The sequence below is a fragment of the Heloderma suspectum genome, chromosome 1, assembly GCF_057233095.1.
Source record: "Heloderma suspectum isolate Gila_16-S chromosome 1, 16-S_ref, whole genome shotgun sequence".
Taxonomy (NCBI): domain Eukaryota; kingdom Metazoa; phylum Chordata; class Lepidosauria; order Squamata; family Helodermatidae; genus Heloderma; species Heloderma suspectum.
Window position 1 is genome coordinate 384,517,706 of NC_139458.1, and position 15,952 is coordinate 384,533,657.

Genomic DNA, 15,952 nt, shown 5'->3' on the forward strand with positions numbered 1-15,952 from the left:
GAAATTACATTTCTATACCACCCAATAGCCAAACCTCTCTGGGCAGTTCACAAAAGAAGACAAAAACCACAAAATACAATAGCATAATAAAACATAGTATTAAAACATTAACAAATTTAAAACAGAATAAAAATAGAGTAAATTTCCTAATCATGTTATATCTGCATCCAGCCCTAGAAGAGACAATCTTCATTTTGAGATCTCTGTTTTTCTACAACTGCTGTTGTAAAACACCTTGGGGACTTCCTGCCATGCTATGATCACTAGTCCCAATCAACATACGGGCACCCAACCATTTGATTTTGAACTCACAAAGATCCTACAGATGCTGAATTCAACACAACATCTCTTTTACTCAAAAGTAACAGAATTTCAAATCCTTGTTATCAGCTGGAATGACTAATGGGCAGATACAGACCCTACTCCCCTCCCCACCCCACCCCTCCGGCAAGAGAAAGCGAGGTTTAGGAAAAGTCTGGGCAAAGCAATGAAGGCAAAACTAAGTCAGGACTGTATCTAGGAGCACATAATGATTTAATTTGATCTGTTAGGTGTTCAGGTGGCTGTCAGTCTGTCTCATTTCTTACAAAACTGTACCTCACCAGTGGTGGTGCATAGGTAAGATCCCTGCCTGACTTTCCTGGTTTGCAAGTTCAGGACTTGCTACGGGGTTGAAGTTTGATGTTATGCTAATAATGCCTCTTAAAAAAAGAACTGTGCTATTTGCAATACAAGTATATAAAAGAGCAGAATATAATGCAGCCTTTAAAGAATTAGAATAATTAAATGCTTGTTCTCACATTGCTGTCTAACTCGAGCATCAAGGTATCACATGCTCTATATTCTTATACATACATACTGAAACACACATTCATATGAACTGTAGCTTAGTTCAGATGCAATGCTGCTGCTCTGGCTGGAGAACAAGTGACATGTTCAGAGCACACTCTCCTCCCCCTCCACTCCTCTTCTCATGCACTCAGCTTGACCTGTGAGGTCTGAACCAGAAAACTGTGGTTTCAATGCTGACTGCAAAACAGGATTGCAAACCATTGTTTCATCCTGAATTGTAAAGGAGAAGTCTACGCAGCACTTAAACCACAGTTTCCTAGTTCAGATGTCATGAAAAACCGATTTACTAAATCTGGAAGTTTCCTGTCAAGCAGTATGTGTGAGAGGAGGAAGAGGAAAGGAGAACTTTCTGCTTGTTCACAGCTTGTTCCGTGGTTTCTTGGAGTGGCAGCATTACTTCACAACTGGGCCAGAACGTAACATGTTAGAATAGTGTAGAACAAGGGTGGCCAACTGGCAGCCCATGGGTCAGTTTTTAACTGGCCCCTAGCAACCATACCAAATTTACGTATGATAAAAAAAAACTGTTCACAATTTCACTCATAAAGAAAAAAATGTTTTGAAGTTATAAGGATTTGAGATCCTGACAAAGTATGAGAGACCGAGTTCCTGTGGACTGGCCTTGGATCACTCTTTGGATAATATACTAGTTTCTGAGAAAACAGAAATTAGCTATCACTGGTTTAGAACCCACACTCTAGCAAAAGAGGAAAGGAGAACTTTCTGCTTGTTCACAGCTTGTTCCGTGGTTTCTTGGAGTGGCAGCATTACTTCACAACTGGGCCAGAACGTAACATGTTAGAATAGTGTAGAACAAGGGTGGCCAACTGGCAGCCCATGGGTCAGTTTTTAACTGGCCCCTAGCAACCATACTAAATTTACGTATGATAAAAAAAACTGTTCACAATTTCACTCATAAAGAAAAAAATGTTTTGAAGTTATAAGGATTTGAGATCCTGACAAAGTATGAGAGACCGAGTTCCTGTGGACTGGCCTTGGATCACTCTTTGGATAATATACCAGTTTCTGAGAAAACAGAAATTAGCTATCACTGGTTTAGAACCCACACTCTAGCAAAAGAGGAAAGGAGAACTTTCTGCTTGTTCACAGCTTGTTCCGTGGTTTCTTGGAGTGGCAGCATTACTTCACAACTGGGCCAGAACGTAACATGTTAGAATAGTGTAGAACAAGGGTGGCCAACTAGCAGCCCATGGGTCAGTTTTTAATTGGCCCCTAGCAACCATACCAAATTTACGTATGATAAAAAAAAACTGTTCACAATTTCACTCATAAAGAAAAAAATGTTTTGAAGTTATAAGGATTTGAGATCCTGACAAAGTATGAGAGACCGAGTTCCTGTGGACTGGCCTTGGATCACTCTTTGGATAATATACTAGTTTCTGAGAAAACAGAAATTAGCTATCACTGGTTTAGAACCCACACTCTAGCAAAAGACTGGAGAATTAGGGAATGTCTCAGCCACATCGCTGAAAGAACACAAATGCTGCAATGCTTTAAGAGAATGAGCATTCTTTATGATGTTGTAAAGTAGCATTTCAAATGAAGCTAAAGGAGTCCATGTGGTCCAGGCAGTCAGACTATTAAAATCTCAATCCTAGGCATGCTAGTCAGAAGTAAGCCTCATTGAATGGGTCCTGCTCCCAACTAAGTGTGGATGAGATTACAGCCTTAAATACTGAAACAAATAGTATATTGCAACAACAAGGGAAAAAGTTCAAAGAAAGACAAAAATAGAAAAAAAAATGATTCAACTCTTTATCCTGCCAGCAAGACACTGGAAACCTCTAATTAGCATCATGCATCTCCCTTTTTTATTGTTTTGACATTGTTCTGGATTTATTCTGTTGTAATAATGAAGTTAGTTTCCATGTGGTCATATGACAAACAGCTTTGGAATTCTACTGAAGAACTTCATTGATATTTCTGCTGCGTTACATTCCTGGAAACATATCAGCAAAGCTGTTCCTTCACTTACTGGTATAGTTTTCTCTTTAGGAACATGTTCGTTTGTGCTTTCAAAAAAACTGACCTGCCAAATTGACATACCAATCTTTGTGTTTTGTTTGTTAAGATAACAAAAACAAGATTATTAAGAACTGCACAATATGAAAACAGCAACAATTAATCTAATTTTAACAAACTATAAAGGAATTTTGGCATATCCATTTATACAGTAAAAACAGCTGCAGCCCTATTCAGTGAACAATGCTGTAGAATATGAACACATTTGTAAATACACTTTAAAAATAACATTATGCATAAGAAAAGCCTTTTTAAAAAACTGCACTTCCAAAGCATAGTTCAAATAATGAACTATGTTGCAATAAAACTGCAATTACCAGTAAGTGAAAACATCCCCCAGTTTTGTAAATGAAAACAGAACAGAAGTGTTACTTAACTATTTGGAAACAAGCAGTATTGCTCCAGAACAATGGGCTAAATTACAACATAGTTTAGAAAGAACACAAATATGGTAAGGTCTTTTACTGGTGCTGATTAAGACTATCAATCACAAATTTTGTTATTTCTCCAGAAGTATGTAAACCCATATTTGGGGAAAAAACAGACAAAACTGGATCTTTAAACTGAATCCAAAATAAAAACACATACAACTGGATTTTTTTTTTAAAGTCTTAAGGTTGCCAGTTAAAAACTAAAGTGGATTTAGATGCTAATCGTATGAGGCTCAATCCACTCATAGTGTTGGCATACACACGAGGAATATTCCCATGGGGCTCAACAGAGCTGCTTTCAGTACATGCTCCCTCCGATACCTATAAATGAACATAGGAGGATGTCTCCCCATCTAGCCCATCTTCTTCCTTCACTGCAAATTATTCATGCTCTGGCCAAAGTGTAACTTGCACTGGGCAGAGAGGAATGGCTAGATGGGGATATTCAAAGCCTGTATAAGCTAGAGATGGACAAAAATGGTCCCCCACTTTCAGAGACCCATTTGCCCACCATGAGAGTATGAGTGATTTTCTGCTGCTTTCTGGAGGGTGGGGAGAACTTTAGAGAAAGTTTCATGGGCTAGACACTTACTTGAACTTTATGAGTGGCCAAGGTGCTTTTCTCTTGCTTTTTAAATTTAAATTTAAGTTTAAATTTAAGAGCCAGGACCTGCAGGAGAAGCTGCTACCATTGGGAAGAGGCATGCCTGCTGCTGCTGGGCCTGCTGCTGCTGGGCCTGCTGCTGCTGGGCCTGCTGCTGCTGGGCCTGCTGCCGCCACCAATGCCAGGCCTTCCCTGCGGACTTCTGCCTGACAGACCGCCAGTCCCTGCAGGACCAGGCCCCCAGGTACAGAGCCAGCTGTGCTGCTTCCACCTGCCCCTTCCTGGAGGGGCTACATAAGCTGGCTGGCTGAGGTGGCCTGGGAGAGCCAGGGCCTACAGGAGAAGCTGCCACCATCGGGGAAGAGGTGTGCCTGCTGCTGCTGCTGGGCCTGCTGCCACCACCACTATTACTACTGTGGACGCCTGCCTGGCATTATTTTTAAGGGGATTTTTTAATTGTTGTGTGTGTGTTTTTAATTTCTGGGGGATTCTGTTGTGTTTTTAGGGGTGGGTAGCCTGCCTGATAGGCAGGAGCAAGGGGGCATGTGTCCACCTGATGGAGGCAGTGGGGGCCAGAACACACTGAGGCTGGGCGGCAGGCACTGGCGGAGCGCTAGGGGCAGGCCATGCCAGGTAAGGGGAACAAGGGAGAGATGTGTAGTATTTGTCCCCTGCTCCGGGCCTGTCCAGAGCCAAAGGATGGTTGGGGGAGGCGTGACCCCATCTTCTGGCCTTCGTTTGTTGCTCTGCAATGCCAGGTCTGTTACCCAGAAAACCTCCCTCATCCATGACATGATCCTGGATGAGGGTGCAGACCTGGCATGTATTACGGAGACCTGGCTGGCCGAGGCTGCTGCTCCAACCCTTGCAGCCATGTGTCCAGCCGGATTTTCGTATGCACAGCAGCCGAGGCTGGGGATCGGGGAGGGGGAGTGGCTGTTATCTACCGAGAGTCCTTGGTCTTCACCAGACCCCCTCTCCGGGAGACCAAGGTTGCTGAGTGCATGTACTGGAGGTTGGGCCCGAAGGGCAGTCTGGGGATTCTGCTTGTGTACCGTCCACCCTGCTGCATGACTGACTCCCTGGCCGAGGTGCTTGAGGTGGTCTCTGCTGTGCGTGTACAGTAACTTATTGGTGTTGGGGGACTTCAACGTACATTCGGAGGCCATCCTCACAGGAGCACCTTGGGACTTTATGGAGACCATGGCTTCCTGGGAGCTGCACCATATTCTAACTGGGCCCACCCATGTAGCTGGTCGTGCACTAGACCTTGTGTTTGTTTCTGGAGAAGCGGGGAGTGATCTGGAAGTTGGGGGTGTATCCACCACCCCCTTGTCATGGTCAGGTCACTATCTGGTGACGCTGGACTTCTCAGTTCCACAACCCCTCTGCAGGGGTGGAGGACCCATTAAAATGGTCCGCCCCAGGCGTCTTATGGATCCAAATGGATTCCTGAACGCGCTTGGGGATTCTCTGGGGCACGCCCACGGCCACTCGGTCAAGACCCTGGTGGGTGGCTGGAATGCCGCAATCACTGGGGCATTAGATCAGGTGGCTCCGAAACACCCTCTCCCCCTGAACAGGGCTCGGACTGCACCATGGTTCAATCCACGGTTACGAACTGAAACAGGAGGCGAGACAGCTAGAGCGCCGGTGGCAGAAGTCTCACTCCAAAGACGATCAGACACAGGCTAGAGCTGTATCTTCAGCCTATCACGTGGCGGTGAAGGCAGCAAAAAAGGAATATTATGCTGCTTCTATCGCGTCTGCAGAGTGCTGTCCCAGGAGGCTGTTCCAAGTGGTCTGGAGCCTGGTCGGTCCTGTGGCTCCGGAACCACTGGAGCATTCTAAGGCCTCCTGTGAGGCCTTGGCAAGGCACTTTGCAGATAAAATTGATCAGATTAGGAGTGTTACTCTGCATGCTGTGGATACAGTTAGTGAGCAAGAGGCGGCCTGTGGCAAACAGGTTTTGTGGGATCGGTTCCAGCTTCTTCCTCCTGATGAAGTGGACAAGGTGCTTTCATCTGTAAGGCCGACCACCTGCTTACTTGATCCTTGCCCATCTTGGCTCATTATGGGCTGCAGAGAGAGACCGGGTAGGGGATCAGGGCGGTGGTGAATGCCTCCCTTGAGGAGGGAGTGATGCCATCAGCCCTCAAGGAGGCAGTGATAAGACCGCTCTTAAAGAAGTCGTCCTTGGATCCTCAAGTTCTGAACAACTTTCGCCCAGTCTCAAATCTGCCATTTTGGGGCAAGGTGATTGAGTGGGTGGTGGCGATGCAGTTGAAGGCACACTTGGAAGAAACTGATTATCTAGACCCATTTCAGTCAGGCTTCAGGCTTGGGCATGGGACAGAAACGGCCTTGGTCGCCTTGGTAGATGATATGAGGAGGGCTATGGATAGGGGCGAATGCTCCTTCCTTGTTCTCCTCGTCCTCTCAGCGGCTTTTGATACCGTTGACCACGGTATCCTCCTGGACTGCCTGGAGGGGTTGGGCACTGGAGACACCGTATTGCGGTGGTTCCGGTCCTTCCTCTCCGGCAGGTACCAGAGGGTAGCACTGGGAGAGGAGGTTTCGGACCTGAGGCCACTCACTTGTGGGGTGCCACAGGGTTCCATCCTCTCCCCGATGCTATTTAACATCTATGTGAAGCCGTTGGGGGCTATCAGGAGGTTTGGGGTGCAGTGTCATCAATATGCGGATGACACGCAGCTCTACCTCTCGTTCAAATCTTCACCAAGGTTGGCCGTAGAATCCCTGTCCAAATGTCTGGAGACGGTGAGTGGCTGGATGGGGAGGAATAAGCTGAAGCTAAACCCTGACAAGACCGAGGTACTTTTGGTGGGAGACAAGAGGAGGCTGGGGGATGTTGACCTGGTGTTGAATGGGGTACGGCTACCCTTAAAGACCAGGTCCGCAGCCTGGGGGTCATTTTGGACTCCCAGCTGTCCATGGAGGCTCAGGTGTCAGCTGTGAGCCGGACAGCGCTGTACCAACTCCATCTGATACGGCAGCTGCGCCCCTTCCTTCCCGACCATCTGCTCCCATCGGTAGTACATGCCCTGGTCTCCTCTCGTTTAGACTACTGTAATGTGCTCTATGTGGGGTTACCCTTGAAGATGATTCGGAAGCTGCAGCTGGTACAGAACATGGCGATTCACCTGATTAAAGGCAGCCGCCGGCAAGATCACATCACTCCAGTGCTGAAGGAGTTGCACTGGTTACCAGTTGTTTTCCGGGCCAAATTCAAGGTGTTGGTTTTGACCTTTAAAACCCTATATGGTTCTGGCCCAGCCTATCTTAAGGAGTGCCTCCAGCAACACCAGACAGGCCGCTTAACAAGATCAGCCTTCTCTCTGTCCCATCAGCCAGGACAGCTAGACTGGTGGGGATGAGGGAGAGGGCCTTTTCTGTGGTGGCCCCCACTCTGTGGAACTCCCTCCCTAGGGAACTCTGCCATGCCCCCTCTTTATTGAGCTTCCGTCGTGCATTAAAAACGTGGTTGTTCAGGCAGGCATTTGGGGTGGGTTAGGGTATTTTAGAAAACGTTTTTATTGTAGAATTTTATTGTTTTAAACTTTTTTATTATATGCTGTACATCGCCCAGAGTGGCTGGGTGACCAGCCAGATGGGCGATTAATAAATTTAAAAATAAATAAATAAATAAATAAATAATAAAATTATATTCTTAATGTACAACAGGCAAAATTTATTTTTACGTATTAGTATTTATGGTTGTCATCCAGAGAGGTGCACACATCCCCATTTCCTCCAAAATTTTCTGTTCAGACTTTGATACCACCTTTATTCCTTAAACTGCTCCAACAACCCCCAATGTTATAAAACAGACAATGGAACTGGTGGGTGCATGTCAAGGATAGTACAGTTGACATCTGCTACAGCCAGTTTAAGTCTGCAATCCTACAGATACTTCATTCAGTCATTTCATTAAATACACTTATACCCTAACCTTTCTTCCATCATGGAATTCATTCAAGGCAGCCTACACAGGGTTTCCAGGAGATCTGTCACCCAGGCATTAACCAAACCGAGACCTACTTAGCTTCATCAGGGGGAATGGGAGTAAGCTCCACTGAACTCAGTGGGGTTTACTTCTGAGTAGACATGCATAGGCTATCAGCAGTAATATGCATAGTTCAGTGAGATCCCCCTCCTTCTCAAGGCATGTGCTTTGCCAAGCAAGTGGGAAGGATCCTAATTTCACAACAAAAAATGGTTTTGTTTTTTTCCTAGGGATTCACTGCTTTTTCAAAGAAAACATCATGCTCCCTGAATGCTACCTTTCAATGTGAAACGCAAACCTCACAAAAATTCAGTTCAGCCCTACTGCCAAACCAAACAGTGTACCCTAAAAACAACCTGCATAATTCTTAATTAGGATTACCTCAAAATATACATTCATCAGAATTATTTACATTGTATACAAGAATTTGTATTCAATTTATTTATAACTGTAAGGATTGAGATTGCTGATAAATTAAAAATGGTTGAAGGGTTCTATGTTCTAGACTAGGTGAGAAGAAATTGATCATCCTTTAAGTAACCCACCTGGTCATGGTAAAAGAAGGACTGAATGAGTATACAGGTATGAGAATTTTCTTCCTAATTAGAACCTGTTCATCTTGTATTGAAACAGGAACTTTCATTAAAATGCCCCTTTAGAGCTATTAGCTCTTTAAGGGTGCAGTCCTATGCATGTTTAGACAGAAAAAAAATCCTACAACTCCCAGCATCCTCCAGCCACCATGGACCTTTTCTGTCTAAACATGCATAGGATTGCACCCTAAATTATCTCTGATAGATTTAAGAACTTATGAGCCTATAATGATATCATAGTCTTATATAGGGGTGGGGGACTGAGATTGAGGAATAGGTAACTTGGCCAAGGGCACACAATTAGGCCTGGTCTACATATACAGCCAAATGAGGTGGGAGAATTCTGAGATAGTAGAGTGGACTGTACCGCTTCAACATGCAGGTAGGAGGATGCTATTTTTAAATGCTTCCCCATTTTTTTTAAATACTCGCCACAAGTTTTTTTAAAAAACCTAGCACATGAGGAAGAAGTGTTCTAGCCCAGCCTGCTCCCTGCTATGGTAGTTTTCTATGTGCAGGAGGGGTCTCCCCCGCACAGAGATGCATTCAAAAATGCAACTGCCCACCATTCTGCCAGCAATGTCTTAAGTAGTCATATCAATCCCACTTCATTCTGTCACATATGTAGATCAAGCCATACTCCCAGGCACTCCACTAGGCCCACACAGAACAAACCATGTAATCAGAGTCATAAGCAGAGAGCAGATGCATACACAGAGCATTACCCAAGATAACATATAACAGTTACCACTAGATACCCTTTAACTACCCCCCCATACTCACAGTCAGGGTGGAAAGGATCTACTCTTTCTGACAAAACGTTTAAAGATTATTAAAGGGGTAATTAAACTGTGCCAGTACTGAGACATATACATACATACATACTTTACACAAGAACATAAAAATTGACTTGCAGGAGCAGCCAAGGCCATCTACTTCTGCTTCCTGTCTCTAACAGTGGCTAGTTACAAAGCCTACAAGCCGAGCAAGGTGATCACCTTCCCCTCCCAGTCCCAAAAATCTAGTACTCAGGGGGACACTGCCTCTGAATATGGGAACTCCATTTAGGTATAATGGCTGTCATTGATTGATAAAGCTACCCTCCATTAATTATGGATTGTGTTAATTATGCATAGTATTTCCTTTTGACTATCATAACAATTCTTTTGCATTTTTCATTGCTGCAGCATACAGCCCTAGTTGTAGAGATCACTGTAGATAACTGTCTATAGTAATCTCAAGACCTTTTTCCTGGATATACACCGCTAATTTAGAACTTCTTAGCACAGAAGTAGTTAAGATGTTTTTGTCCCAAACTGCATTACTTTGCACATGTCTATCTTGAAGAACCTCATCCACCACTTGTTATCCAGTACCCTTTAGAGCAGGAATGGGCAACCTGTGGCCTAAAGATGTCTTGCCCTACAACTCCCATCAGCCCTAGCCAACATAGCCAATGATGAGGAATGAAAGGACTTGTAGGCCAAAACATCTGGCAGGAGAAATCATTTTGGAAGCCTTCCAATGAACGTACAATCCACTTTTAAAGCAACAAGGATAATTAATAGAAATTGGTTTGATAAATGAAACCTCCCACACAGATCATTTAAAAGACTTACGCTTACCATTCTGCAACTGGCTTGGCAATGGCTTCAAAAATTTCATCTTGCTTTGACGCCTGATCAAAAACTTTCTGAAATCTGCAAATTACAAGCAACTGGTCATGCAGAATCTTAAAACACTACTTGATTCTTTTTTCTTTTTCTCTGTTTGTAACTAAGTCAATGTTTACATCACTGGACTTACATAACCCAGTACAATGTCTTCCCTGTACTCCTTACCACACTATGTTGTTGTACTATTGAATCCACAAAAGACTATAAACAGTGCTGCTTTGACAAAATCTGTACAATAAAAACTTCTGATAAAATTATACTGCTTAGAAAAAGCAAACTGTATTTTACTACTGTCATGGGGATCAGCATTTCCAAATGGCCCCACACAGGATCTTGTATATGTAACCCTAGAACAAAACAGAACATACAAACAGTACAGATTATTTTCAGTTTTTCTCTAGAACAAAAAGGAAGTTATGTTAGCAGAGGATCAAATACTTCAGAAGAATTGTGCCCTATTTCCATCTCCTAACATAAATATCTGACGTTTTAACACCCTAAGTGGTATTACACTTACAATAAGATGTGTTTCAAAGTGATTCTAGCAGCCCCTGGATAGCATAAGACTGCTCTTTAGAACACCTCTACCAAATATATACTTTGCCCCAATTCTCAAATAGAAACAATTCTGAACTCCCCTATTTCATTCTACAGCAAATGCCCTGGAAGGATTATTTAGAGTTCTGGCTCTCAAGACAATTCACTGCAGTGTCCAGCAGAGAATAAGCTATGTTAATTATTTGATTGCCTACACACTAACTGCTTTAAAATTAAAATCTAAACAATACTAAACACCACTGCTTAATGCTTAGCTGCAAAATAATTAACAAAGGACGACATCCGATGTTGCCCGACCAGACATCCACTCACAGAACAAGACTTCTGCTTCCTCTCCTCCCCCCTGCATGCATCTGTACTCTCCCAAATCTGCTTCAGAGGGTCTCCTAACCCTCCCAAGCAGCTTTGTAGGGAAGGGGGCTGCAAGGGAAGGGGGAATCCATTCTGCCAGTAATGTCCATTTTGCTGGTCGATGGACACATTTGGAATAAACCCAAAGGCATTCTATGCACACTAATTTAGGAGAAAGCTCCACTGAACCCCAAGAATATATGCACTGGATTGAGCTGTAAAGATATCTCTTCCAAGTCTTTTCTTCCTCCAAAACACAGTTATGGACACAATAGTGCTGCCTTATGATCTAGGGGTTCAACAGTACTGATATAAAACTGGAAGTTAGGACAAGAGAATAAAAATTAGGTGTTGGAATTTGGACTAGGAAATGGGGATAAATTACTTATGGAGCAATCCTATGTCCGCTAGTCAGCAGCTAGACAGCCATAGGATATCTGGTTTTCTGGGAACCGACCTTGGAGCCTGTGTTCTGAGGTCGGTTCCTGGAGAACCAACCTCCCCCGACTTCCGCGCTGCCACAGAGGCAGCGTGGAACAGCCACATACTCCGTGCTTGCAAGAGGAGTGCGAAGCGGACAAAATGGGGTGTTCCGGGGCGGAGGAAAATGCATGTACAACACATCCAATGTGTCATACAGCAGCCTCCTCCCTTGCGCTGCCCTCGCGCAGCTACACAGCCGCAATCAGCTGTCTAGCTGAAAATGCAGGGCAGAAGAAGCGCAGAGGGAATGATCCCCTCCATGCTTCTCCTGCCCTGCACTGGATAGGTGGTTGCCTTTGAGTTCGGAGGCGGCTGCCTATCTGCATAGGATTGCACCCTTAATTTTTAAAATCCCTGTAATGAAAGCTTCTGTAGAGGAGACATTCTGTAGAGGAGCCTATTAATAAACATTAAAAATAGTTTATGAAATCCACTTTTGGCAATCCTGGAGGTTATATCCAGCAATTAAAATCAACTCCAAATGTTACAGCCAATAAGATATTAAATAGTATTAGGGAATGAGATGAAATTTGGACAATACATTTAAAATACTACTACTAACACTACATAATTCAACATTTGGAATGTTTGTTGTCCAGCAAATGGCAACAAAAATGGTGAGAGGCTGAAGACCTGCGAGGAAAGGATGAAGAACTTGGGTACGTTTAGCCTGAAGAAGCAGTTATTAGGATAGCCATCTTCAAATATTTGAAAGGCTATCACATATAGATGATGGAGCAAATTTGTTTTAGGACCTGGAACAGCAAGTTCAAATTACAAGACAGGAGATCTTGACTGAAATTAGGAATAGCAGAGGATTTCCTGCATTGTCAGGTTGGACTAGATTACCTTTGAGGTCCCTTCCAACTCTATGATTCTGTTCTATGTTTCTATTATTTCAGTTATTCAGAAGAGGTTCGTCTGATGGGTCTATCAGCAAAATTATGAAGATGGGAAGAAAACTGACCTAATTCATCATATTTACTTCATGCTAATTAAACTTGTTTTGTATTATGATTTGTTGGTTTCCCAACTTTATAATCAGAGTAGGGTTGGAACTAAAAGTAGCACTGAAAGTCATGGGAAAGAAGGGAAACCTCCCCCTTTACAGCACAGAGATCAGTGAGGAAAAACGGGTTACAAGCTGTACAATAACACAATGAGCCATTATCAGATTATGTCCTTTGGTTTTGCCATTTGAAATGTTTAAACAGATAACATTCCTACACGTATATATGTACAAACACAATCCAAATTAACTTACTTAAACTTGTAGCTTTCTCGTTTATTATTGACAAACCCATCTGCCAAATCACGTGGCACAATAATCTCCAAACTGAATGTTGACGTCTCATCTTCATCAACTGAATATATCTACAAAATATATGTGGTGGCTGAAAATATTTGCTTTGGTGAAATTTTTCCATTTTTAAGGTCATGGCATAAATTATCCTTATGCTTAAAATGCAGGGTCTAAGAACAACTTCCACTAAGACTATTTTATTAATAGAAATACTTCCAGAAATAATTCCCATAACAAAATTCATAATGTCAAGAAGGGCTTGTATTGATGTAAACTTGCAAGTGATACACAAATACAGTGAAGTGAGAAAAATCTATTTGTAGGAAAAACGTGTGTGCTACCATTTGGACTTTATAGTGGAATAAAACAGGCTGGGAAGCCATTTTACCTATCTGCTAGAAGTAACATCTGAATCACCCTTGCAACCCAATCCTATCCATGTCAGTTTAGATGTAAGCTCTGAGTTCAGTGGTACTAACTCCAAATAAGCAGGAACAGGAATCCAGCCTTAATAGATCCATTCAGTCCAGTAAAACATAGGGTAGTAGGTGGAAGGAGGAGCATTCTAGGTAGATTGCCAGAGAGTATGAATACCACTGAGCGTGACAATACTGCAATTTGGGGGAGGGGGAGTTTCAGGTAGAGACAGGTGTTAATCTTTTTTTCTGGCAGGGTTTTTTTTTGCATGTTGAAAAACTGCATGATAGCAGATAAAGCTTTTCCTATTCATCGCGAGGGTGGGGAATTAACTTGCAAAGTTGCCAGCTATGCAAGTGTTAAAAGGTAACCAAAGCAAACACACAATTTCATTGTAACGATTTCCAGACTGGTAGCCGTGTTCAGCTGTTGCACCAAAAACAAGTCTTGCAATCCTGAGCATGTTTAAGAGAGGGAGAAAAGTCCTACAACTCCCAGCATTCCCCAGCAAGGAATGCTGGGAGTTGTAGAACTTTTTTCTATTTAAACATGCATGCCACAAGACCCTTTGTTATAATTGTATTGGTTTAGTATTCCTTAAAAAAAAGTTATAATAACTTTACCACAGTTCTACAGAACTTCTTTATTAAAAAAAAAAAGAAAAAAACGAATTTGGAAGAATCATTATCTTCTTACATCCGCATTTAGCAATTCCAATTCACCTGTACCCGTCTGTCCAACAATCCGTTCTCATGGAGATATAGGATGAGAAAGGCTTGTATTATCTCCTATAAAAGATTCAGCTTTTAGGACATTGGGGATCGGGGGGCACTCCCTAGAAATGCGTTCTGTGATGAGCGCTTCGCCAGAATGTTGTGACAAGTCTGCTAATCACGGTAAAGAGCACGGCCGTCTGAATTCACCCGCAGTATGCCTCCCATTGCCATTTACACACATCTTCTTCATAGATAGCCACATCTACATTTTCTCATGGAACACTATGCTAGTACGGTACCACTTCACACGTACCACAATGCAGGGGACCCGCCCTGCTCATTCCTTCCACGCAGTCTCCACAACAGAGTTCCCTGCTCAGGCGCATCCTCAGGTGCCCCACGCCAGCCACCCGCCAAGCTCCGTCCTGCCTCCTGTAATCCTTTCCCTCGGTAACCCAGCACGGCGACTTCGGCCTTCCTTCGCGCACCCCCGCCCTTTGCTTCCCCCAACCCCGTTCTGCCCTGGTTGGTCCTTTTCTGCACCTACCCCCGGCGGCTGTCCCCTGCCAAGGGGCTTCACCCGGGCATAAATCTGGATCGTTTGCTTCACCATCTCCGTAAATCAGACTTTCTGCGGGCGGGAGACCAGCGAGGGGGCGCTAGGCCCTTCATAGCAACGGTAACCAAGGAAAGCTACCCAGCGTGCCTTGCGCCACAACGCCGGGTTGCGGGACGCCTTTACGACACTGCGCATGCGGGAGGCGAGGGTGGTGCGGTGCGCCGCTCGTGGGTGGTTTTCTCGCTCCAGCTTTGCCTGCGGCGCCCCTCCCCTCTCCTCTCAACGGTGCGATGCTGTGCACGTGTAGACAGAATAAAGTCCTACAACTCCCAGCATGCCACGCTGGCTGGGGAATGCAGAACTTTTTTTTCTGGCTAAACACGCAGCGCATCGCGCCCTGAATACAGTGAGCCACTTTCTGAGGCGGAATCCTATACAAACTTATGTGGAAGTAAGCCCTATTGAATTCAATGGTAATTACTTCTAAATGGCTGTGACAACTGAGGTAAAAAAAAAACCATATCTGTAACCTAGACATAAGTTTGTAATATTCCTGCCTATATTTTATATTTTACATTTCATATTTATTGTGCTCTATGTTTTTATCGCAATGCGATGTAAATGTGCCATACGATAAATAATAATAACTTCTAAATGGACATGTGTAGGATTGCACTGTTTGTGGTTGGTGTGCTTTTCGTCGCTGAGAGAGGTCTGTGTGGATTTACTTTTCTTCCCTCTTCACCTCTCCGCAAGAAAGCAGGCGGTGGGTTGTTCCCTGCCGACCCCCTTCCTCAGCGCCTGATAGCCAGGTGCCTTGCAGACGTTTTGGACTACCACTCCCATTAGCCCCAGGCAGTATGACCAATGATCAGGGACTATGGAGAGTGTAGTTTTATGCTCCTTTTAAAAATTAAATTAGTCTGGAGCATATGAGTTTCAAATAATTTGCGGTGCAAATTTTTTTTTTAAACTTAAGACAATTGTCCACGTTTAAAATACTAAGGGCACAATCTTATGCTGGCTGGGGAATGCTGGGAGTTGTAGCATTGTGCGCTAGGTATTGTCTAAAAACGTGTCCCCGACCAGTCGTGTCCGATTCTAGGGTGCGGTGCTCATCCTCGTTTCTAAGCCGAAGAGCCAGCACTGTCCGAAGACGCTTCCGTGGTCATGTGCCCGGCGCCGAGCGCTGTTACCTTTCCCGCCGAGGCGGTTCCTATTTATCTACTTGCAATTTCTTGCTTTCGAACTGCTAGGTTGGCAGAAGCTGGGACCGAAGACGGGAGCTCACTCTGTCACGCAGCACTCGGGTCTCGAACTGCTGACCTGCCGACCTTCC

At 44.1% G+C, this 15,952-nt stretch overlaps 1 protein-coding gene across 1 annotated transcript in view; it reads right to left on the reverse strand.

Annotated features, from left to right (window-relative positions):
* Nucleotides 1-14,866, reverse strand: part of KIF6 (kinesin family member 6) — a 271,710-nt gene extending 256,844 nt beyond the window's left edge. Inside the window, exons 1-3 of the mRNA XM_084828534.1 lie at nt 14,602-14,866; nt 12,883-12,992; nt 10,176-10,250 (exon numbers count right to left, since the gene is read on the reverse strand). Of these exons, the coding sequence (XP_084684660.1) occupies nt 10,176-10,250; nt 12,883-12,992; nt 14,602-14,667 (251 nt within the window). The 5' untranslated portion in view covers nt 14,668-14,866. The remainder of the gene's footprint in view (nt 1-10,175; nt 10,251-12,882; nt 12,993-14,601) is intronic.
* Between the last annotated feature and the right edge of the window lie 1,086 nt (nt 14,867-15,952).